A 23,614-nucleotide genomic window follows, 5' to 3' on the forward strand; every position below is an offset into this window, starting at 1 on the left:
ACATTTACACATAGGATACACCCTGTGTGCAGCAGCAAAACATCTCAAAACTCCAACAGCATACAGAACATTTAGCCCAGAATTCAACTTTGCAGACAGAACCTTTAAGCTCACTCTTAAGAGGGAAGCTAGATGCAGATAACCTGCAGTTGCCCATTTCTGCAGGAGACGCCACCTCAGACTTCAGATGAAGCTCTATACCAGAGTAATTCATCCTGGATTTAGTTGAACATCCCCAGATAGCAATAATCTCAGGAACAGGAAGCCATGGATCTTTCAAGACAGAGCAAGGATTCTCTGTTTACAAACCATATCCTCTCCATTGTGCAGAACAGATGAATTGACCGAATCATAACCCAGCAGGTTGAACACACGAGAGAGCGTACCAGCAATGAAAAGAAACTAACTATATCCATTGTGATAATATAAATCTAATGTGTAAGTGACACCATAAAACTTATTGCACCTTTAAAAAAGGTAGCATTTTCATGACAGCATTAATATACACATTTCACCCCAAAATGCAATAAAAAGGATTACTTATCAAAAAGAGCCTTTATTAAACTTAAAATTCTGATGACGTTCGCCCTCATAATCAGCTGCCTGATTGCAATCCCTTCACAATAACATTAAAAAACAGTGACAGCAAATCAATAACACACTTAATAAGCACACGACATGGTTCACACATCTAATCAGTGACTGGCAGTAATTGTAAAATGTGCAACTTGAAAAATAAAGTGAGATCCTCGGTGCTGTAAATGCAGTGAATGTTACAGGTCAGTTACAGTCTGTCCAAAGAATTGGCACTGACTCCGTCATGTCTTCTACTGTCTGACTTTCAGATACTGACTTACAGTAATCAAGACATTAACGAGCACATCATTCTGAGGTATAGAACAGTTCAAGGTTAACAGTGACCATATGGAATGGTTTGGTGCTGTGTCCACCATGTGGTGTTGATGTGCAACTACAGCGAGAAACTGGTCAGTAACGCTCCAGTCAGGATCATACAAAATGCCAGGATGAGCACCAGGTAGTTCTTCAGTCCCTGATCAGAAAGACATTTTTATAGGACAAGGGATTTAATAAATTTCACATGTATATCAAAAAAATAATAAAAACCTCACCTTCACTTCCTTAAAAACCACAACACCCCATAAAGCAGCAATGAGCCCAGGAACCTGTCAAATAAACATGGTTAAAATCAACATCTTCCATTTAAAAAAAAAACAAAAAAAAAAAAATCACTCACTTGGGAAATAAAAACAATTCTCTATACTTCAGAGATAAAAATCAATGCCCAATTTCAGTTTATTTAGAACCGTGGTTTTCAAAGTGGGGGCCGCCAGGGGGATCTCAGAAAGTTGGAGGGACGATAAAACTGCGGAAAAAAAATATACTTTTTTAAAATTAAATATATTGTAATTAGTTTTTTAATCATTATTATAAAATATTAATACATCATATCAAAACGTTGTTTGCCATGCTCATCTCTCCCATTGCCTGTGACGTTGCGGTTTGTGCCATTTATCAAGCTGCTTTGCTCCTCAAGCTAGGATATTGCTAATGCAAAATGGACAGGTTTTTGAAAAGACTGAAGGAACAAACCAACAGCCCTGCTGTGGAGGACACTGCTGCGAAAAAAAGCTAAGTCCTGGCCAACTAAAATCTGAAAATATGAGGCAGCATACATCAAGTATGGCTTTACAGCCATACAGAAAAATGGCCATGATTGCCCGAAATGCGCCCTCTGTCTGGAGACCCTGTCAAACGAGTGCTTAAAACCTTCGAAACTTCAGCGTCACTTGATACATCCAACAGATGCTGAAAAAACAGATTTCTTCAGACGCGAAGAGCAGCATTTGGTCAGGCAATCTGCTGCATTCACCCAGCAAGCTACCGTACTGTCCCCGAGCGGGCCCTGAAGGCATCATTTTTAGCCTCGTACCACATTGCTCATGCTAAAAAACCTCACTCAATTGAAGATTTGATTTTACCAGCCACCAAAGACATTGTCCAAGAATTGCTTGGTGAGGATGCTGCCCCAAAAAAAAAAAAAAAAACCCACACACGATGCTGTCCCACTGTCTGATAACACTGAGCTGACGGATTGGTGACATGGCTCAAGATGTATCTGCTCAGCTGTTGGAGCAGGTGAGAGCCAGCGAATACGTTGCACTTCAGCTGGATGAGAGCACAGATTTATCCAATGAGGCCCAACTGCTTGTGTCCATCAGATTTATTTCACAGGAAAGATTTGTGGAGGAAATACCATTTTGTAAAGCACTTGAAAGAAGAACTACTGGGAAAGACATTTTTCAAGTTTTGGACGATTACATCGAGTCTAACGGATTGGACTGGACCCGTTGTGTGGGGGGTGTGTTTGGATGGAGCTGCAGCAATGACCGGGAAGATCGGTGGAGTGACCGCTCTCATTAAGCAGAAGGCCCCGCATGTAGTGGCCACACACTGAACGCTCCATCACGAGGCACTGGTCACAAAAAGGATGGATAACAAGTTGAATCAGGTACTACAGGAGGTTATACAGTTTATTGTTCAGTGCGAAAATGTGTGTTGAAAACATGTTAATAAATTAATATTCTTATGCTAAACAAATGTAACAATTATTGACTATTGAATAAAAGAGAAAACATTCTAAAGTTGATGTTTCTTTACATATTTTGGAGCATTGTCTGTGGGTTTGCAAAGGGGGTCCCCAGCCAGAAGCTAATGCTGTTTTGGGGGCCTTGGCATGGAAAAGTTTGGGAACCCCTGATTTAGAAGGCATGCATCCTTCTTGCTAATGGAAAATTTTCAAAATTAGAGGAACATTCATGATTTTTTTTTTTTTGGGGGGGGGGGGGGGGGGGGGGGGGGGCACACAACTTTCAATCAAAAAAGTCATGTGATCATCTCACTCACCGTAGTGATTATCGGGAAGCTCACCACCGGCTTCAGGTAGTGATTGGCCAGGAACCAGCAGCATGTGGCCACACCCCACATCACCCCAGAAACAAACCCTGTGCAAGACAAAGTTGACACAAGGGCAGGCTGACTGACAACCTGCTCTACACACAACGATTTTCCAGAATATTCTTCAGTGTCCTCTTATGGGAGCGTATCCTACCTGGCAGCACGGCTTTAGGGAACACTTGCGGTTTGTTCTTTTTGAAGGCGCAATAGATGAGGAAGTACACCGTGCTGGTGAGGAAGATGCCGCTGAACTGAGCAAAGACATAATCCAGATCTGAAAGACACATTAACACATTATCCAGACTGAACAGAATGGAAAGGTGCTTTTAAAGAGATTTGTGCTTTATTGCTACATTGTCTTGTCAACTCTGGACAGGATTGGTGAGAGAGCCACTGTTTAACTGGTATAATCTAACAAGTGATAACAGGAAATAACTTGTTCCAGATGTTTGACAGCCTGGAATGTAACCAAGAATTTTTTTTTTTTGGGGGGGCGGCATGGTGGCATTAAGGTCATTCATTAATAACTTACTGTGGGATTATATTTAAAAAAAAAACCCTCTCTGGGACATGCCATTATAGGAAAATAATTTCTGCCTATCCACTGCACCACGAACACAAAAATGTTGACCTGGACTTACCGAACTGGCTCGCCCCAACAAACCTGCTGCCTTGTTGATCAGCATGGTTTTTGATGTACAACACAGGGATGAACGACGAGCCATACAGGAGTCCGGCTACCACAGCAAGCACCGAACCACTGAGGAAGACAATCATTACAGTATTTTAAAAACACTGAATTATATTGTACAAATCTGCAAAGCTCTGCACAATATACTGTACCATTTATACTGTTCCCCCCCCCCCATTGAACACTCCAAAACAGGAACCAACAGAACCATTACAGAAGATTTAAAAAAAAAAAAAAAAAAAAAAAAAAAAAAAACCCACACACCTAAAGGGGAGATGCAAACTTTTAAACTCGTAGGCTGTTTATACATCTTACTCTTCACCATTTGTTCCTTATAGTAAGATAAGGAAGGAAGGCACAACTGTGAAATCCACCATATTACATTGTGTCATGGGGTGTACAAACTTTGGCACTGCAGCATTTATTCAGAAACAGGACATCTTATTGGTCTGATGCTTCAGCAAAGCATTAAATTAGTGTTCTTAGGGAAAAAAAAAAAGTTGATCATTTCAATACTTACACAAGACGCTTAGTGAATGGCGGCAACATGTCCACCCACGAGTTATCTGATGTTTGATGGTCAACATTGACACTCTGAAACAGTCAAGATCATAAAAACTGATTTACTCAAAAAAAAAAAAAAAAAAAAAAAGCTACCATTACTAGAGCAACACTAATCCAAGAGTATTTACAAAACCAGGAAATAGCGTCCAGCAGTTAGATTACTAACAAGCAGCTGCTGTAACCGCCATTTCCTCATGAGGGATTCATAAAAGTTTATCCTATTCAACATCTTACACACACAGCCAACCAGGAGACATACATTGTCGATTAGCAGTGGCGTCTCTTCAGAAGTAGCAGGCCTCTGAACATCAGTCTTCACAAAGAAGAACACGATGGCGCTATGGTGACAGAGATACGATCAATACACTGTCAAACAAAGGGGGGGGGGGGGGGGGGGGGGGGGGCGCAAAAAAAAAAAAAAAGTACCTAAACAAACACAGCCCAGCTCCACAGTAGTTAAGTGTTGGGTTGCTGACTTTCTCTGCCTCGATACCAAACCAGCCAAACCTGGGAACACAGTGAGAGTGGAGTCTTATTCCTGCGCCACAGTAACTTGACTTTTCAAAATGCTGGATTTAGCTGAATTTTCTATGAACAAACCATACATGGCAGGTTATGGTCCCTGCAAATGCTACACCCCACTTGCCTTCTGTAAGGGTCAGAGGTGTATGTAAAGACAGCCTGGAGCTTACTTTAACCTTTGAGTGTTCCAAGTGTTCTTTTGTACATAGAAAACCTCCAGCATTTGGTAAATTTACTATCAAGTCGTCACTATAATGGATGTGCCAAACGTCAATTCACTCAGGCAACTTTATGCCAGTAGAGACACCTGCTTGTGCTGATGGGTTAGATTTTGGTGGTCCACATTTATTTTGTCTAGTTCATAAAGCATATGGCAGCCATAGAAACTGGAGCAGCCTCTGAGCAGATGTAAAAAGAGAAAATTCCCCAAATATTGCAATCCTTTTGCTGACTTAACTGACCCCCATGTTTAAAGTGCTCAGAATACCACCCAAAACCCAGTTTCTGCATGCAGTTTATAGATCTTAACGATTTGCCATTGTATTTGAAGCACAATGGACTAGTGGGATTTCCAGTCAGAGTAAAAACAAACAGGAAGAATCTCCGGTGCATGTCCAGTTGGTGCCTGCAACGATGACCATTTAACTTGAGTCAAGAACTAGTCTAAAATGGCTGCCCTGAATGCCTTCCTTTCAAAAGCATCCCCCAAAAGACACTGAACTTTTTGTTCAACCCAGTTTTTTGTTTCACTCTGTACTTACCGTGAGCTGGCCCATCCCATCAAGAGGTTGAAGGAAGCCCATATCAAAAGACCCAGGCCAAGACCAATGGTCTTAACTATGGGCACAACTGTGATGTTACCTAAAGGAAAAAGAATGTAAAACTGCTGAATGTAAGACTTCGGAATTCATTCCTCTCAAGCTTTTCTCTTTTAAATACATAAAGTAGGTTAGGTTGCACTTTTCAGTCTCGTAGCTGCAAATACAAAGTATCATACAATGAATTCAAGGCCATGTCCTGTCCCACAGACATGTTTCAAGTAGCATGCCTAAATAAAGGGGCCAGTCACATACTGCCAAACTTTGTTTTATTGTTGTAGCTAGTTACCTACTTTAAAGAACTGAAGGCAAATTTATCAAGATTCTACTTCATTTTATTAATTATAGGAATGCATTTTTGATAGCTATTTTGTCACCGTTATAACTTGTGTTTGAAATATGCTATGTAATATATATCAGTCCATATGTCAAAGCAATAGCTGTAAACAATTCATCGAGACTTCCCCCCCAGGGGAACTTGATTTCATGCTTATGGTTCGAATTACCTGTAGCCCAAACAGCTCCTCCCAGCATAGCCAGAGGCCAGAACTTTGGGCTGCTCAAGATGATGTTCGCAATCAGAGACACTGTCCATATAGCAGCACAAAGCACCCACTGGAAAAACATGCCTAACACACAGACAATATGCAAGAACCATGAGAGACAAGTATAGCACCCTTCATAATGTACAACCCAACTTTTAAAAAAAGAAAAATGCCATTTCCCGTAGTTTATGCTCAAAATATTCAGTAATGTAGTTGCTGATCTTGCACAAAGATTGTAGATCTCACATCGCCTGTATCAATTTTCTTTACAGGAACAAAGTTGCTCCCGTAGAAGAGGGCCGACACTGCGCAGGACACGAAGCCATACGTCACCTCGGTGCTTGTGCCATTAGAGGAATCCCTGAGGAAGTATGAGGGCTCCCACAGCAACTGCATCTCTGCTAGTTTATCAGAGAGAGAACAAGTTTTTATTTCAAAAGCTCAGACAACGTTAGCTTCAGCTTATTACAAAAACCTCACCAAATCATTCAAATCCCCCCCAGATACAGGACAAAAACACACCCTGGCATTTTTTTTAACTGAAAACTTTTACAAAATTAAGTTAAACTCAAACTCCTCTGAACCTAGACATAAAGGGTAGTGAGGTCAGACTTAAATATCTTGAATCAGTGCAATCACATTGGTACTGAGTACATGTTAAAGTGAAGGAATCAGTTCAAACAGTTTCATTACATCATACTGTTGTAATGACACAGCATCATGTGCAAACTGCAGCCTTTAATCTGTATGACTCAACACAATGCAAATGAAAGAGTCAGCATCAACCTTTGCCGCAACCCTGACAGTAAAGGCATAAACTGGTTCAGGATGTGCTGTTAGGAGGTTAAATAAATCAGAGTGGTGTGATGTAGCCTAATGTGACAAAGTCAGAGCTACTGCCAAGAAGTTGAATATTTTCCAATCAAGTCAAGTTTATTTGTATAGCACTTTTAACAAACATTGTCGCAAAGCAGCTTTACAGAATTTGAATGACTTAAAATAGGAGCTAATGTTATCCCTAATCTATCTCCAATGAGCAAGCCTGTGGCAACGATGGCAAGGAAAAAACTCCCTCAGACATGAAGAAACCTCGGGAGGAACCAGACTCAAAAGGGAACCCATCCTCATTTGGGCGATAACAGACATGACTAACATTAACAGTCCTAACAAAGTCGCCTTGTTGATGCTGTAAACCCCCCCCCCCCCCACTGACAGAAACCCGAGTGCAAAACCGTTCACGACAATAACCGTGCATCCCAAAGTCTGTGTCTGCCCCCCCCCCCCCAAAAAAAAAAGAAACCCTCAGTCTGTCACAATGAATTTATTTTATAAAGAATGGCACAACATACTTTTTTATAGTTAGGTTTAGTATCATGGAACAGCTGTGAAACAAATTCGTCGTTTTATAACAGCTAGTTCCCCTCACCAACCTCCAGTTCCCCCCCCCCCTTTACTAAAAATAAAATAAATCCCACACACCATGTACTGAGAAATTGCAAAGTCCTGTGGTGAAGACTTTCCTGAAGTGGAAAAACCTAACAGTTACAAAGCAGCAACACTTGAGACTACTTCCATAAATGTCAATTTAAAAATTATAGTCAATTAACTTAAAAATTAAATAATTGTTTTAATCTGTTTTATTCAATTATGTGGCCATACAAGTAATTGTATAAACTTACTATAGAAACGTTACCGTTACGGTATTAGAACAAATTCATTACAAGCCTGAGAATTGATTCACAGCCAAATCAATACACACAAAATGACTACTGCACCACGTATTCAGAAAGGCCGTGTACATGAACGCACGAATACAAAGAGAAGTGGTTCGTTCATGATGGGTGAGGTTAAAGTGCATATTCTGGACCAATTTCTTTTTTTTTTTAAATATGAAAAGTATGTCCCTTTACACACTTCTCCAGAAGGGTAATTTTGCACAAGGCCATCTGTCTACAGCAGAAAAAAATAAAACGCGTCTGGAAAAATCCCAAGGGAGTCTGGAGCCAGATTCGTGACATGACCTGCGGAAGCGCCAGCAGGCTGCGCAAGCTTTGCACAGTTTCAGTACACAGCCTGTGTAGACCAAGCGCCCCCATTTCTCTCTCATTGTCCGGTCTTTTGGAAAACGAAGGAGTACTAATCCCATCAAGATTGGTGTTGCTACACGCTCCGATACATCGGTTAACCATTTTAATAATTATGCGATAACATTGAAATTTGCAGAAAACCACCAGGTCGTTTTCTCATAAACAAACCAGCGCTGACGTAGGATTCAGAGGGAGGCGTCCCGCACGCAACGTAACAAAAATCAATGTTTGCCAGGAAATCCAAATGGCAAGTTTTTTCCAGAGGCGGACCAATTAGCCTCAAATGGCTTGATTTCAACTGAATATTTCTGGTATTCACCTCATTATCTCTAGCCACTTTATCCTGTTCTACAGGGTCACAGGCAAGCTGGAGCCCATCCAGCTGACTACGGGCGAAAGGCGGGGTACACCCTGGACAAGTCACCAGGTCATCACAGGGCTGACACAGACACAGACACCCATTCACACCTACGGTTAATTTAGAGGTCACCAGTTAACCTAACCTGCATGTCTTTGGACTGTGGGGGAAACCGAAGCATCCGGAGGAAACCCATGCGGACACGGGGAAAACATGCAAACTCCGCACAGAAAGGCCCTCGCCGGCCACGGGGCTCGAACCCGGACCTTCTTGCTGTGAGGTGACAGCACAAACCACTACACCATGCCACCTATTTCTGGTATTGTGCAAGATTAAAAAAAAAAAAAAACTGCAGAGAATGCAGAATGTTAGATATTTGACCAAAGTTTAATACAAAATAGGAGAATTACATTGATCTTGCTCCTGAATTTACCTGTGATATGCACTTTAAAGTGCTAGTCTTACGAAAATGACAAAATTAAAATTCTGGGTTTTCTGTGTGTGATCTGCTCAAAAAGAATGAAACATTCACCAATAAGTTTTAAAAATTGGTTTGAAAGTTTTACACATCTGAATTCTCTCAACTGAAAGCTTGTCCGCCATTAGCTCATGGCAATTTAAAGGTCAGCACTGCTGCATGTGTGATGTCATAGGTGCCTTCTTTTGGGTCCACACTGATTAACATTCTCTGCAACGGTGTGTGTTCTTCATACAGTTTCTTTTGAAAAAGATGACAAAAGCTACAAGGGAGATGGTACACAAGCATCACAATTTTATAAATTTTATTTTAGGTGCCTATAGTAGGGAATATTGAGTGCTGTTTTGTGCCCTGGTCCCACAATACATAACTACACCTGTATATTGGTGTAGTTATGTATTGTTAGGACGAGACCTGTATATGCACCTGCTGAAACAGTTGTTGGAGAATTAACCATAGTTTTAAAATGTATTCACCCAGTTGCTCGGACTTGGATTAGTTTTACTTAACAGCACAGCCTTTCAATTTTAGGCCACAAAGCTTTCTTGTCTGATTTCAGAGTTAAGCAGTCATCACACGAAATCAGAGGAAAGAGATGGACTTTGCAATGGCTGTCTTGTAAAATCTGGAGTAAGAGCTGCAAAAGTACTGTACTTACGAGAATGGTGTTGTAAACCCAACACCACTTACAGTTGCACAGATATGGCAATTTTAGTGAAAATCAAAAATGGTAATTCTGTGCTGACCCCATCACCACCACATGTAGTACAAAATAGAAAGGGTCTACATGGTCCTAATTGGTATTGTTAGAACCAGAAAAGGTTGTAGTTTTATGAGCAACTTTGTTTTGGAGGTGAACCCTAACAAATTCCTGGCTGCTGCACGCTCGCTGCACACAATGCATATGGCACAACTCATCACTCGCTCCTGCTGGCTCCAGTGCTGAAAGTGAAGGTGCTTAACACAAGCTGGACCCTTACTGTAGGGCTGAGAGTTTTTCGGGACAGCACGTCTGACTTTTGTTCCCAGATCGTAGGAACTGCTCCGTGCACCAGACATCGCTCAAATCCTTGTGAATCTGCCTCACAAATTTAATCTTTCAAAAATGTATTGAGCAGACACCAAGCCATCCTGTCGGCTTGAAGCGACCTCTGTCTGTACAAATCTCATCTCATTATCTGTAGCCGCTTTATCCTTCTACAGGGTCGCAGGCAAGCTGGAGCCTATCCCAGCTGACTACGGACGAAAGGCGGGGTACACCCTGGACAAGTCGCCAGGTCATCACAGGGCTGACACAGACGTCTGTACAAATCAAATAGGGTCATTCCATGTCAATTCACACGATTCCCTAGATGCTCCCCAGGTGACCCTCTTCAATTTGCCCGATATTTGACACACAGGTACCTTTTGATGCCAATACAAAGAATCCCAAGTTTTAGCATCCTATGTCTAACGGTTTTGGAGATGAGGCCCTCCAAAGTGTGGGTGCCATGCCCACTTTTCAAGTCTGAATTGCATACAGAATTTACAAGCATATTTGGACACCTCTAGTTTTAGATTGAAAGAAGATACAGGCCTAAAAATCGCCATGCCCCCTCAGCATGACCTTGTCTATCAGGTGGTGTACTTAAGAATAGCATAGCTTGACTATTTCTGCATATATTAAGCCTTGAAAACTGTAAGTGTGAAAAGGGTGATGAAGAGTCTTGACATTTTGGGGTTCTAGATCTTGGAAACTATGAATGCTGTGGAAGGTATCATTGATTTTCCATCACATTTGGCAACTGTACAGCATATTCAAAAAAGTGTGCGGACACTCAGACCTTAAATGACAGAATAGGAGGTACACAAAAATGGCTTTGGGAGGAAAATGACCCTACGGTACCCCCTACTTCATGCTCCAATTTAACCATGTGGGCACTTGAGTGGAATGCCCTTTTAACCCCATGCACAGTAACACTATCAAACATTCAAGCTTTGAAGAACTTTGTTTTTCAGAGTTCTTCATACTAATTTAGGCCTTCAAAATATGGGGAAATTTGTCCCTTTTCATCACAGTATCTGGGTTTCTGCTGCCATCTGCTGGTCAAAAAAGTAACAGCATAAATCATGAAAACAAAAGGGACTGGAAAGTCTTGACCAATAAATCACCATCAATAAACCACTAATTATATAGGTGATTTTAACAAGTATTAGGGAGTTAAATTAACAGTCGCCTCTAGTGTATTTATGAAAATAAGACTAAGTAAAGATTTCATGTTGGAAAAGCAGAGTGTTTCTAGTTTAAATATTTTCTAAATTGTGACTGCATGGTTCAGAAATAGGTCAACATCAATCAGGATCATTAAGAAAATTAAGAAATTAAATTAAGAATTAAGAAAACTGCTATGGGCGATTACAATCACGTGCCAGGTGGTGAACTCAGGTACAGCCTTAATTTCTGTCTTCACTTCACTCCACTTCAGCCTCTATACAAAAGGCTACAACTAGTTCTTGAAACTGCAGATTTCTACAGCTTAAATTAACTTCTATTTAAGCTAAGCATATGGAGAATGGAGCTACCAAACTGTAAAATTGGCTCGTCTCTAGTGAATGATGTCTGCCATAAACTTACCTACTGTAGGCAGAAAGGTCTGATGACTCTTCCTCCTTCTGAAAGGAGGATGCTGAAATGGCGATCAGGAGTGTCATTTTCAGATAATGATGTTATTTGCTACCACCATGAAAAAGTGTTCCTTTCAAGGTATCAATGTTTACAAAAAGCATGCTGTGATCCACTGAAGATGCACCAAAAAAAAAAAAAATGCAAGAGTACATATTTCTCAATTTCCTCTAAAAATGTCAATGCTACATTGCATAACTAGCATTAATTCAATAATTTCCTAAAAATGTAGTGATTCCTTCAAATGATTAATGAATTCTTCCCGCTTTTTTAGAAAACCTCCGGGTTGTAGATGAGGCTAAGGCAGTGAAATTCAAGTTGAAGCCAGGACAGAAGCTGTGCAGCAACTGTTGCACCAAGTTAAAGGAACAACTCACCATGGGTGAAATGATGGATGCAGGAGACAGATTCGAGCCACAGACTGAAGTTCGAGAGTCAATGGATGTAAGTAACAAAGCAATGGGATGTTCTCCTCTGAAATATATATCTTCACGCGATAAAAAGGGATACTGGAAACGGAAGATTAAAGACTTGCATCACGCCACACAGACCAAGGCAGCCAGATTGGCTGATGTGCCAACTGATGAACTTCTTTCATCGAGTTCAGATAACTGCCAGACATGTGAGGAGTGGGAGGAATTACTAAAAAAAAAAGTTACTGAAAGAAGTGTAAAGTGGCATCAAAAAAAGAAAAGATCAAGATCCTCACACTTCTCCCAGCTACATGGAGTATCAGAAAGGTAGCTAAAGAATTGTCACTACTCATATGGTGAGGAAAGCAAAGACTGTTAGAGAACAACAGGGAATACTTGGTGAGCCGCATGTGAACAAGGGAAAACCACTGTCAGCTGAAGTTAGAGAACATGTCATGAAGTTCTACCAGATGGATGAATATTCAAGGATCTGCCCAGGGAAAAAGGATTATGTATCTGTAAAGATCAATGACAAACGTGAACAAATCCAGAAGAGACTATTGTTGGTAAATGTAAAGGAGCTATATACACACACACAATACAAAGCACAATACCAGGATAAAATTGGCTTCTCCAAGTTTTGTGAACTTCGTCCAAAGTGGTGTCTGCCTGTGAACAGTGCCGGGATGCACTCTGTGTGTATGCCAGTCGCATCAGAATGCAAAACTAATGGTAAATGCCGTTCCAACACAGGAATGACTACAAGCACCTTTTGAAAGAAATGGTGTGTAATTTGGAGAGTAGGGAGTGCATGCTTCATCTGTGTGACTCTTGTCCTGGAAAGGATGGACTCAAAATTTGATGACTGTCTTCACAAATAATGACATGGATGACATGATCACATACATGCAGTGGGTTTACACAGACAGGACTACACCGTTTCTTTGCAGCAACCTCTGCAAGAATTCCTTCAGGCTGTTTGTCAGGCTTTTGATCAACTTTGTCATCATTTTGTAATGAAATCTCAGGCTTCCTATCTGCGGATGCTCAAAGAGGGACTGACGCCTAACATTGCTGTCATACTGCTTGACTTTGCCAAGAATTACAGCTTCATTGTGCAGGATGCTGTACAGGGTCACCACTGGGACAATAGCCAAGCTACAGTGCATCCATTTGCAGTTTATTACAAGAATGGTGACCAACTTAAGTGCGACAGTCTTGCAGTGATCTCGGATTGCCTGAAGCATGACACCTGCAGTGCACACCTTTATTTCAAAAGTTTTGCCGAGACTGCAAGAGAGCATTCCTGATCTTAAGAAGGTCATCTACTTCAGTGATGGAGCAGCCTCACAATACAAGAACTATAAGAACCTTGTGAACTTATACCATGAAAGTGACTTTGGAGTAAAGGCTGAATGGCACTTTTTTGCTACGTCACATGGTAAGAGTCCCTATGATGGTATTGGTGGCACTGTAAAGCGCCTGGTTGCACGAGCCAGTCTTCAGGCCACAGATAACCACATTCTAACTCCTCACCAAATGTATGAATGGGGAAACGGCAATATTGACAATGTGAAATTCTTATGTGAGCACTGAGGATATAAGACAGAGCTTGAACTTAAGAGGTACACATCAGCCAAAACTGTGACCGGAACTCGGTCTCACCACAGTTATATTCCAATTGCTAATGGAAAGCTGGAGATGCGAAGGATCTCTGAAGATGTGACTTTTTCCATTGTGTCGGTGAGGAATTCTGATGAGACTGTGGAAACAAGTGCAACCCCTGGTCATGAGATCTCCGAGGATTTCAGTTGCTATCAGCCTGGGCAGTATGTTGCTTGTGTGTACGACGCAAACTGGTACGTGGCCAACATTATTGAACGTTCAGATGAAAACAATGATGTCTACTGTCATTTCATGAAGCGCTCAAACATGACTGTCTTGGCCTGCTGAAAACCGTCAGAATCCACCATGTTGGATCCCATTTCAAGACATCATATGCCGCATAAATGCTCCAGAGATTCAGGGTCGTAGTGCTCGGCTTTACAACTTGTTCCAGCTGATGTGGAAAGAATTCAGATGCTCCTTCCCAATTTCACCCATAAAGTTTAAACTTGAGTTAAAATGTAATCCACTGATATTTTCAGTTTGATATTGGTGTTTTTGAGACCATAGACTCAGACTTATACGGCATACATTTACTCCTCAATACTCCACTCCACCCCCGGCCCTGGATGCCTCCTCCTGCTGAAACCAGCACTGGAAGCCCTGCCCCATCACTCCACTCTTCTGGCTCTGGACCCACACCTGATCGCTGGAACAAGAAAGGTAACAGCACACCATTCTTTCTTACATCCATATACACTTCCCAAACCATACCTATTCAATTCTGCATAACTTACTTTGTCCTCTCTCCCCTGACTGCAGCCAGCCTGCCATCCAGCTCAGCCAAACACATCAGAGGACTGAGGTGCTCAATGATGGTTGCACATTGAGAAGATGGTGACAGTCCCAAGACAGCCTCAGCCCTGCACTACATCTCTACCAGACACTTCCACTCCACACTCGCACCCATCTTTCAATAACCTCAATTTTGTCATGAGTATGTGGTTAAACAGTTAACATACTTTCTGCGTGTGAAAATGGTTTATGGGTGAATAAAAAATTTGTTTTCTTGTGACTTCCTCCTGGGTGTTTTCATAATTTATGCTGTTGTTACTTTTTTGACCAGCAGATGGGAGCAGAAACCCAGATACTGTGATGAAAAAGGGACAAATTTCCCCATATTTTGAAGGCCTAAATTAGTATGAAGAACTCTGAAAAACAGTTCTTCAAAGCTTGAATGTTTGATACAGTGTTACTGTGCATGGGGTTAAAAGGGCATTCCACTCAAGTGCCCACATGGTTAAATTGGAGCATGAAGTAGGGGGTACCGTAGGGTCATTTTCTCCCAAAGCCATTTTTGTGTACCTCCTATTCTGTCATTTAAGGTCTGAGTGTCCACACACTTGAATACACAGTACAGTTACCAAATATGATGGAAAATCAATGATACCTCCCACAGCATTCATAGTTTCCAAGATCTGGAACCCCAAAATGTCAAGACTCATCACCCTTTTCACACTTAGTTTTCAAGGCTTAATATATGCAGAAATAGTCAAGCTATGCTATTCTTAAGTACACCATCTGATAGACAAGGTCATGCTGAGGGGACATGGCGATTTTTAGGCCTGTATCTTCTTTCAATCTAAAACTAGAGGTGTCCAAATATGCTTGTAAATTCTGCATGCAATTCACAGGCTTGAAAAGTGGGCGTGGCACCCAAACTTTGGAGGGCCTCATCTCCAAAACTGTTAGACGTAGGATGCTAAAACTTGGGATTCTTTCCATTGGCATCAAAAGGTACCTGTGTGTCGAATATCAGGCAAATCGAAGAGGGTCACCTGGGGAGGGTGTGTGAATTGATATGGAATGACCCAATACATTCCGCAAGGTCCTGCTGACTTTGGGCTATATGGATCAAAATTCCACTTTTAATATATAAAAAGAGCTACACTTGAATGACACCTCTTAAGAAGCATGTTTTAGTTTTGTTAGGGGGTGCCCTTAAAGGAAATACAGAGCCTTTATTTTTTAAAATAAATTTCGAATTAAAAAAAAAAAAAAAAAAAAAAAAAAAATAGATATATTCCACGCTTATGGGTACTGAAATGGGGACATGAATTTATTTTTAAAAATTCACCTAAAACCATTTCTTTTGTGACCTGATGGTAAAAAAAAACATGTAATCTTTAATGAATGATATGTTAAAAGATAACTAATTTTCTGAGATGTAATAAAAACATTTATATGCCAAAGTCAAGCCTATGAGTTCCAAAATGATGTCTGTTACATTACTTCTGTTACGACTGTCCATCTCGCGTCTGTTACAAATTAATTACAATCTCGCTATATACCATGTTAATCTTATTGAAAGAATGTACATGTTTATGAATTATATTTGCTAAAACATCACCTTCCTATGTTTCAAAAAGTAATTCTACATTGTTAAAATTGAGAATATATATAATGTCCACAACACTGTTACGTTCTGACTTTGGCATATAAATGTTATTACATCTCAGAAAATTAAAGTTATCTTTTAACACATCATTCATTAAAGATTACACGTTTTGTGACCTGATGGTAAAAAAAAAAATATATGTTTTAGGTGAATTTTTAAAAATAAGTTCATGTCCCCATTTCAGTACCCATAAGCGTGGAATCACTCATACGAGTTAAAATCAACCAGAAAGTTGGCATTCGAGCTGCCCCGCTGAGCCAGCCAGCCCCGAGTGCATGACGTCACTGCAGGAACTGGCTTTAAGGCTGAGGCCTTTTACAGCTATAGACCAAAGTCATAATTTATGGTGAAAGTAAGAAATCCCGTTACCGACTTGCTCAACTATGGCCGAATCCCATTTCACCCCTTGGACCAACCCCTTGGCCCTTCCCCTCCATTTTGCGCGTTCACGTGAAGGGGTAGGGGTATCCCAATCCCAGTTAACGCGGAGGGGTAGGGGAAGGGGTAGGGCTTCTGTACCCCTCCAAACGGAGATTTGCCTGGAGCTGACTCCGAACGAAGGGGTTTGAGTGATTTCCCACAATGCCATGCGGATTTCAGCGAGATTTCATGCGGATTTCAGAAAGATGGCGGTTCCCGCGGCGAAAGATTGTCATAAATGTATTTTCTCCATTATTTACGTGTTTTAAGTTGTTATCCAGAGGAAACACGCCGCTTAATTCGCTTTCGAGCTGAGAATGAGCAGCGATTTCTGAAATCCAAGCTGCTGCTAAAAAGCTTTGGGAGTGAGTATTGTTTTCGGTTGCTTTACTGCGTACGTTTTGTTCTGTTATTCTCGCTTTTATTGTTTACATGAGTGTTCTGACACCTCATTCTGTCGGATGTGGTGCACGAAGCGCCAAATATCCCATTCAGTGGTGTTAGTTAACAAATCACACCCTGCCAGCAGAGATTTCTGTTCTGGCTCTGACTGTAGCGGCTGGTCGCAGCCAATGACGCATTTGGTCGCGTTTTGCTAACGTAAACGCTGACGGAGGTACGCGATGACGTATGCGATCGTTGAAGGGCTATCCCAATACGTAAGGGTTGAATTTCAAGCCCTATCCGTTGTAGCTCAGTTTCAAGGGGAAGGTGGAGGGGAAGGGGGAGAAATTAGAATTGGGATTGGGCCTAAGACCGATGTGACTTCATTGATTGTGGGTTGACTCATTAAAACAGGATAGGTGTTATAACTTGCGCAACATACATGTACATGCATTTTCGCTGATAAAACGTAAAAAGGCTAATTAAATCAGATGAACTGAGAATCACATTCTGAAGCAAATTAAATATCAGTAACAAACACACGAAACAAGTTACATGTATTATCTACATGTAGGTAAATTTTTTTTTTTAATCCAAATGAAAGTTGGCACATGGGCGGCACAGCGGTGTAGTGGTTAGCGCTGTCGCCTCACAGCAAGAAGGTCCGGGTTTGAGCCCCGTGGCCTGCGAGGGCCATTCTGTGCGGAGTTTGCATGTTCTCCCCGTGTCCGCGTGGGTTTCCTCCGGGTGCTCCAGTTTCCCCCCCCACAAAGACATGCAGGTTAGGTTAACTGGTGACTCTAAATTGACCGTAGGTGTGAATGAGTGTGAATGGTTGTCTGTGTCCACGTGTCAGTCCTGTGATGACCTGGCGACTTGTCCAGGGTGTACCCCGCCTTTCGCCCATAGTCAGCTGGGATAGGCTCCAGCTTGCCTGCGACCCTGTAGAACAGGATAAAGCGGCTACAGACAAGGAGACGAAAGTTGGCACTTAAGCCAGTATCTCAGTGGGCTGCAACAGCTTGTGAACATCATTCGTGACAGAGTTTCAAAAGTGTCTTCACAGGGCTTCTCAATTTCCTTGCATGAGTCGCTCCTTCATCGCTGAAATTGAACATGTTCAAAAAAAACGTGCAACAATTTCTCTCAAAATAGCCACAAATGCGTCGCAAGGCCGTTGCAAACCCTTCTCAAGTTAGTTTCCATGAGGCTTCCTCTAGGCTACTTCCCTGCCTACTGAAGGAAAGCTGGGCTGCGACTAGTTGGAGACAGCAATTGAGGTAAAATATGCGAATATCAATTCAGTGCGATTCCAAGAGAAAATTGTCACTAATTCACATATTTTAATCACAATTGTCTCTCCAACTAGTCGCGGGCTGTAGCAGCCCGGTGAGATACTGCCCTTGCCCATCTGTTCTCGCTTCTTGAAGGCCGATCTTGCTGCCGATTGTTTTGAAAGCAATTCGCTTCTTCCACTTAAGGGCGAGATGGCAGCAATAACCGTTTAGAAATAAGACAGCTGCACCACTCATTCCCTATTTTGTCCATGCTGCGTACTCCACCATTACTGCTCGGCTCACCCAATTACTAAAACCTGGGACGCAACGGAACGTCACCAGAGGTCCCATCCTGTCCCGGGTTTTACCAACAACCCTCGGCTCACGGTCTGGGAGAACTGGTGCAACTAAACTCAAAAAAATAAACACTTCTCTTGTAGTTCTCTTTAATTGTTGGTACTGCAACCTCTCAATGCAGGCTTACAGCCAAAGCTCCTCAACAGATCAGAGGTTTCGTACAAGTCTTCAGTAAAATGTGAAGAGCAGAGGAGAGACCACTTCGTAGGTGCCCAACGCGCCCGTGAACAAAACACATCTTCACAGTTTAAATATTCTTGGGCCATAAATGCAACGTATGCCACCTTCTGCCATGTTGCTGCACCAGCCAGCAACACATACATGGCATGGCGATAAATTAGCTCTAAATGGAGGATCGGAGTTGCAGTCAGCTCTGTTTTAGTATAGCGGAAATGGCGATGAGACTGACAGACTTCCTGCTGTGACATCACAGATGTCAAGGTCATTCACTTAGACCGCTACCTATATGAAATGACTAATCGTAAAAATTACTACATTAGATTTATTGTTAACACTTAAAACTATTCCTGTGCCATTCTTGAGGTCTCAAGGCATTTATAAACAAAAAGTGAGGCCATGGTTCTGCATATCTTTTGCAAACAGACAAAAGTCGGAAATGCCAAGACCTTTCAAGCGGTGCACATATGACATCACTTCCGTTGAATAAACAAACGATTAGAATCAGAATCTGAATCACTTTATTGCCAGGTATGTTACACACGAGGAATTTGTCTCCGGTTCGACTTAGCCTTCATAGTACAGACAGAAAGTAAGTTTGGGGGGGGGACGACCACACAAAGACAGTCACACTGCAGTGAACTCCAGGGGGAGAATCGCGTTTCTACAGCGACGGCCTTGAAGGCAGTGCTGGCTGGGAGAGCCAAGATAAGATTGGAATTTGTTTAGACTTCAGATGGGTAGATGTGTCCTTTTTCACTTAACCTGCTTGTGCATTCTGGCCACCAAAATGATCCATTTCTCTTTGCAAAGCCATCAACTTCTCCATAATGTTATCAATGTTGCGACGCAAGTTCTGAACAGCCACAGTCTGAGTGCCGACAGCTCTGCCCACCGCCTCAATCATGTCGGGCAGCTTTGTGGGGCTTTGAACAGCTGCCACTGTTAACTGATTTCCTCGATACACCAGGGCAATCCCAAGACCAATCAGCAAAAATCCTGTGATCATGGTTCCAAATAGGTAAATATCCTCAATGCCCTCCACGGAAAGAATCGCCAAGCACACCACTTCTCCCAGGCATCCATGGTGTATCCGGCTGCAAACGTTCTGGCAGGATAGGCAGGTTCCCCCGAACCCAGACTTCTCGTCGAGACGATTGTGTCAATTGCGTGAAGTGACCAGTTGATCAAATCCATAATTTCGATTCGGAGAACAGTGCAGGAAGGGTCTCTCAGACAAGACGAGTCCGCAGAAGCAAAGCAGGAAAGAGGCTTGTCAGGAAGGGAGAGGCTGAGAAATGAAAGGAAAAAACACCCATGCATTTCGCTCCTATCAGGACCGGAATGTGTAGGCATTAAAAAAACCTCGGCGCAGATTTCCGTGAAGCACGGAGAAGAATTAACACAACAATTACACAAAAACATAAGTACAAGAAAGCAAAGTCCCGTGGCAGCCGTCTGCGGCGCCATCTTGAATGCATTCGTGTAATGGCGGACTCAAAGAGCCAAAAGTTTTACCAGCTAAATAGAACATACTCCCGATCTCCTATTAAAATACAATTTGGACAGTAAAGTATTTAATATGTCTAGTTTTATAAGGTATAATTTCCAGGGGTGATGTCATTTTCGTAAGACTAGCACTTTAAGGTTAGCTTTAGTTCCTTCCCATAGCTCCAGTGGTGCAGTAAAGGGTCAATTCCCCCAGTTTGTTTTTTTAATTTTGCCTCAGGACATTTGGGGTCACTCAACGCGTGCATCACGCTCATGTCGGGGGCGTGGTCTGCAATTCGAAGGTGGAGTTTTGTTAAACAACCTGCACCGTGCTGTAATTTAGATGATTTGTAGCTTTAACTACTGAAACGTTTAATTATTATTATATTCTTCATAAACCATGACACATTCACTAATATACTACATTCAGAGCCTGTGAAAGTTTCAAAAAGAAAAGTTAGTTAAATAAATAACACTAACCTTTTATTTAAACTTTAAACATATGTTAACATTACGTTTTTATTAACTGCTTGCACAAGAAGAAGTAGTAGTAGTATTGTGAACCAGACCTGTTTTGTTGGTTTTTTTTCCCCTCTCTAAACTCAACATAATATTCCTGAACACCACATGTGTGACTGTGTTTGGAAGAAACAAGCAACTTACCGTTTATATCTTCCCAGATTCACAATGACACCACCAGTGAATATAAACTCTCCAAGCACGCTGCGTTCTAATAAACTAACTATTATTTATGGTTCGTAGGTTTAGGACACGTAAAATACACACACCAAAAAAAAAAAATTCCAAAAAGGAATACTAACTCACCTGCGGTGAACTCAAAACTTCCGGCTTCTGTAGATCAGCTGACTGCTGTCACGTGGTTTAAATCGTCACGGGGATGCCGGAAGTAAATTATCCAAAATTATGAAAGCCCTGATTATCTTTGATATTTACACTTTTAGGAGATTTTAATTAATTTACTCTTTTTAATGGCCTTACCGATTATTTTTGAGACACATTTAAATTGTTTCCATAATTTGCGATATGAGGAAGGTTCTGTAGTACAGCTACGGGCATGAAAAAAAAAACTACACTTCCCATGAACACCAAGCATGCTCAAGCTTCTGGAGCAGTGATGACGTTAAAAGATGTGAAATTCAAATTATATATTAAAATAAATACTTACGGCCAAACCACTCTGACAACGCCTGATCCCGTCTGATCTCAGAAGCTAAAAAAAATAATTAAAAAAAATAATTAAAAAATATATTAAAATAAATAAATAAATAAATTAATTAATTAATTAATTAATAATTTAAAAAGTATTAGTATTAGTAGGTCAACCGCTGAGCTCTATATAAAATCTGGAGAGCTCATCGCCGTCGAGACAAGTGAAGCCATCTGGCCGCCATCTTACCACTCGCATCGCGTGTATTTGGCTGATGTATTAAATCTTCGTATCCGATCAAACTTGCCCCAAGAAAAGTACCTCCTGACTTTTTTTCCCTTTCATTCCCTCCTCTTATTTTCTCACATTTATTCCCATTCCTTACATATCTTTATAGTGCTCCCCTTCATTGTTTTTTTTTCCCAGTCCAGTCTCTGATCCCCTCCTAGAACTGCCACCTTATTGTGGTGGAGGGGTTTGTGTGCTTGAATGATCCTAGGAGCTATGTTGTCGGGGGCATTATGCCCCTGTTAGGGTTTCCCAAGGCAGACAGGTCCTAGGTGACAGGCCAGACCAAGAGCAGTTCACCAAAAAACCCCTATGGAGAAAAAATCCAGGACCGTGACGTCGCCCGGTAGGACGCAGCCGGGGCCCCACCCTGGAGCCAGGCCCGGGGTTGGGGCTCGTATGCGAGCGCTTGGTGGTCGGGCCTTTGCCCATGGGGCCCGGCCGGGCTCAGCCCGAAGAGGCGACGTGGGCCCGACCTCCTGTGGGTTCACCACCCACAGAGGTAGCAGTAGGGGTTTGGTGCAGTGTGGATTGGGTGGCAGTCGAAGGCAGGGGCCTCGACGACCTGACCCCCGGACACAGCGGCTGGCTGTTGGGACATGGAATGTCACTTCGCTGGGGGGGAAGGAGCCTGAGCTTGTGCGGGAGGTTGAGAGGTACCGGCTAGAGATAGTCGGGCTCACCTCCACGCACAGCTTGGGCTCTGGAACCCAGCTCCTCGAGAGGGGCTGGACTTTCCACTTCTCTGGAGTCGCCCGTGGTGAGCGGCGGCGGGCTGGTGTGGGCTTCCTTATAGCTCCCCAGCTCAGCCGCCATGTGTTGGAGTTTACCCCAGTGAACGAGAGGGTCGCCTCTCTGCGCCTTCGGATTGGGGAGAGGGCTCTTGCTGTTGTTTGTGCCTACGGGCCAAATAGCAGTATAGAGTATCCGGCCTTCTTGGAGTCCCTGGGAGAGGTACTGAGGGGTGCTCAGACTGGGGACTCCATTGTGCTACTGGGGGACTTCAATGCTCACGTGGGCGATGACAGTGACACCTGGAGGGGCGTGGTTGGGAGGAACGGCCTCCCCGATCTGAACCCGAGTGGTGTTTTGTTATTGGACTTCTGTGCTAGTCACAGTTTGTCCATAACGAACACCATGTTCGAGCATAGGGGTGTCCATAAGTGCACGTGGCACCAGGACACCTTAGGTCGGAGGTCGATGATCGACTTTGTAGTCGTGTCATCTGATCTCCGACCCTATGTCTTGGACACTCGGGTGAAGAGAGGGGCTGAGTTGTCAACTGATCACCACCTGGTGGTGAGTTGGATCCGCTGGCGGAGGAGGAAGCTGGACAGACCTGGCAGGCCCAAACGTATGGTGAGGGTCTGCTGGGAACGTCTGGCCGAGCACTCTGTTGGGGAGGTCTTTAACTCCCACCTCCGGGAGAGCTTTTCCCAGCTTCCGAGGGAGGCGGGGGACATTGAGTCTGAGTGGACCATGTTCTCTACCTCCATTGTGGACGCAGCTGTTCGGAGCTGTGGCCGCAAGGTCTCCGGTGCCTGTCGTGGCGGCAATCCCCGAACCCGGTGGTGGACACCGGAAGTAAGGGATGCCGTCAAGCTGAAGAAGGAGTCCTATCGGGCCATGTTGACCTCCGGGACTCCTGAGGCAGCCGACGGGTATCGGCAGGCCAGGCGTGCTGCAGCTCGGGCAGTTGCGGAGGCAAAAACTCGGAACTGGGAGGAGTTCGGGGAGGCCATGGAGAAGGACTATCGGTCGGCCTCGAAGAAATTCTGGCAAACCGTCCGGCGCCTCAGGAGGGGGAAGCAGTACTCTGCCAACACTGTTTACAGTGCGGGTGGGGAGCTGTTGACCTCGACTGGGGACATTGTC

General features: G+C 42.8%; 1 protein-coding gene across 4 annotated transcripts; it reads right to left on the bottom strand.

Annotated features, from left to right (window-relative positions):
- Positions 1 to 536: 536 nt before the first annotated feature.
- Positions 537 to 21,151, bottom strand: tmem144a (transmembrane protein 144a). Of its 4 annotated transcripts, none has more exons than XM_060915862.1 (12): positions 21,109 to 21,151; positions 6,362 to 6,517; positions 6,078 to 6,200; positions 5,515 to 5,614; positions 4,658 to 4,738; positions 4,491 to 4,569; positions 4,188 to 4,261; positions 3,618 to 3,736; positions 3,131 to 3,250; positions 2,926 to 3,023; positions 1,131 to 1,184; positions 537 to 1,051 (listed from the first exon to the last, which is right to left on the bottom strand). In XM_060915862.1, the coding sequence occupies exons 2-12, from the start codon at positions 6,510 to 6,512 to the stop codon at positions 971 to 973; spliced, it is 1,080 nt and encodes a 359-aa protein (XP_060771845.1). In that variant the 5' UTR covers positions 6,513 to 6,517; positions 21,109 to 21,151; the 3' UTR covers positions 537 to 970. The 4 variants fall into 4 exon arrangements, with proteins under 4 accessions (XP_060771845.1, XP_060771844.1, XP_060771843.1 ...); XM_060915861.1 differs by lacking the exon at positions 21,109 to 21,151 and adding an exon at positions 20,947 to 21,099 and having other exon boundaries at positions 6,362 to 6,514; XM_060915860.1 differs by lacking the exon at positions 21,109 to 21,151 and adding an exon at positions 20,947 to 21,099.
- Positions 21,152 to 23,614: the final 2,463 nt, after the last annotated feature.

The sequence above is a fragment of the Neoarius graeffei genome, chromosome 3 (genome assembly GCF_027579695.1).
Source record: "Neoarius graeffei isolate fNeoGra1 chromosome 3, fNeoGra1.pri, whole genome shotgun sequence".
NCBI lineage: Eukaryota > Metazoa > Chordata > Actinopteri > Siluriformes > Ariidae > Neoarius > Neoarius graeffei.

What these genes read in the sequence shown, in the direction of transcription:
- tmem144a (XM_060915862.1), bottom strand. Translation starts at nt 6,512, where the DNA reads ATGCAGTTGCTGTGGGAGCCCTCATACTTCCTCAGGGATTCCTCTAAT. An exon ending in ATGGGATGGGCCAGCTCACG is followed by an intron (nt 4,739 to 5,514) that starts GTAAGTACAGAG and finishes CTGTGTTCCCAG; the next exon opens with GTTTGGCTGGTTTGGTATCG. An exon ending in TGTTGGGGCGAGCCAGTTCG is followed by an intron (nt 3,251 to 3,617) that starts GTAAGTCCAGGT and finishes TGTGTCTTTCAG; the next exon opens with ATCTGGATTATGTCTTTGCT.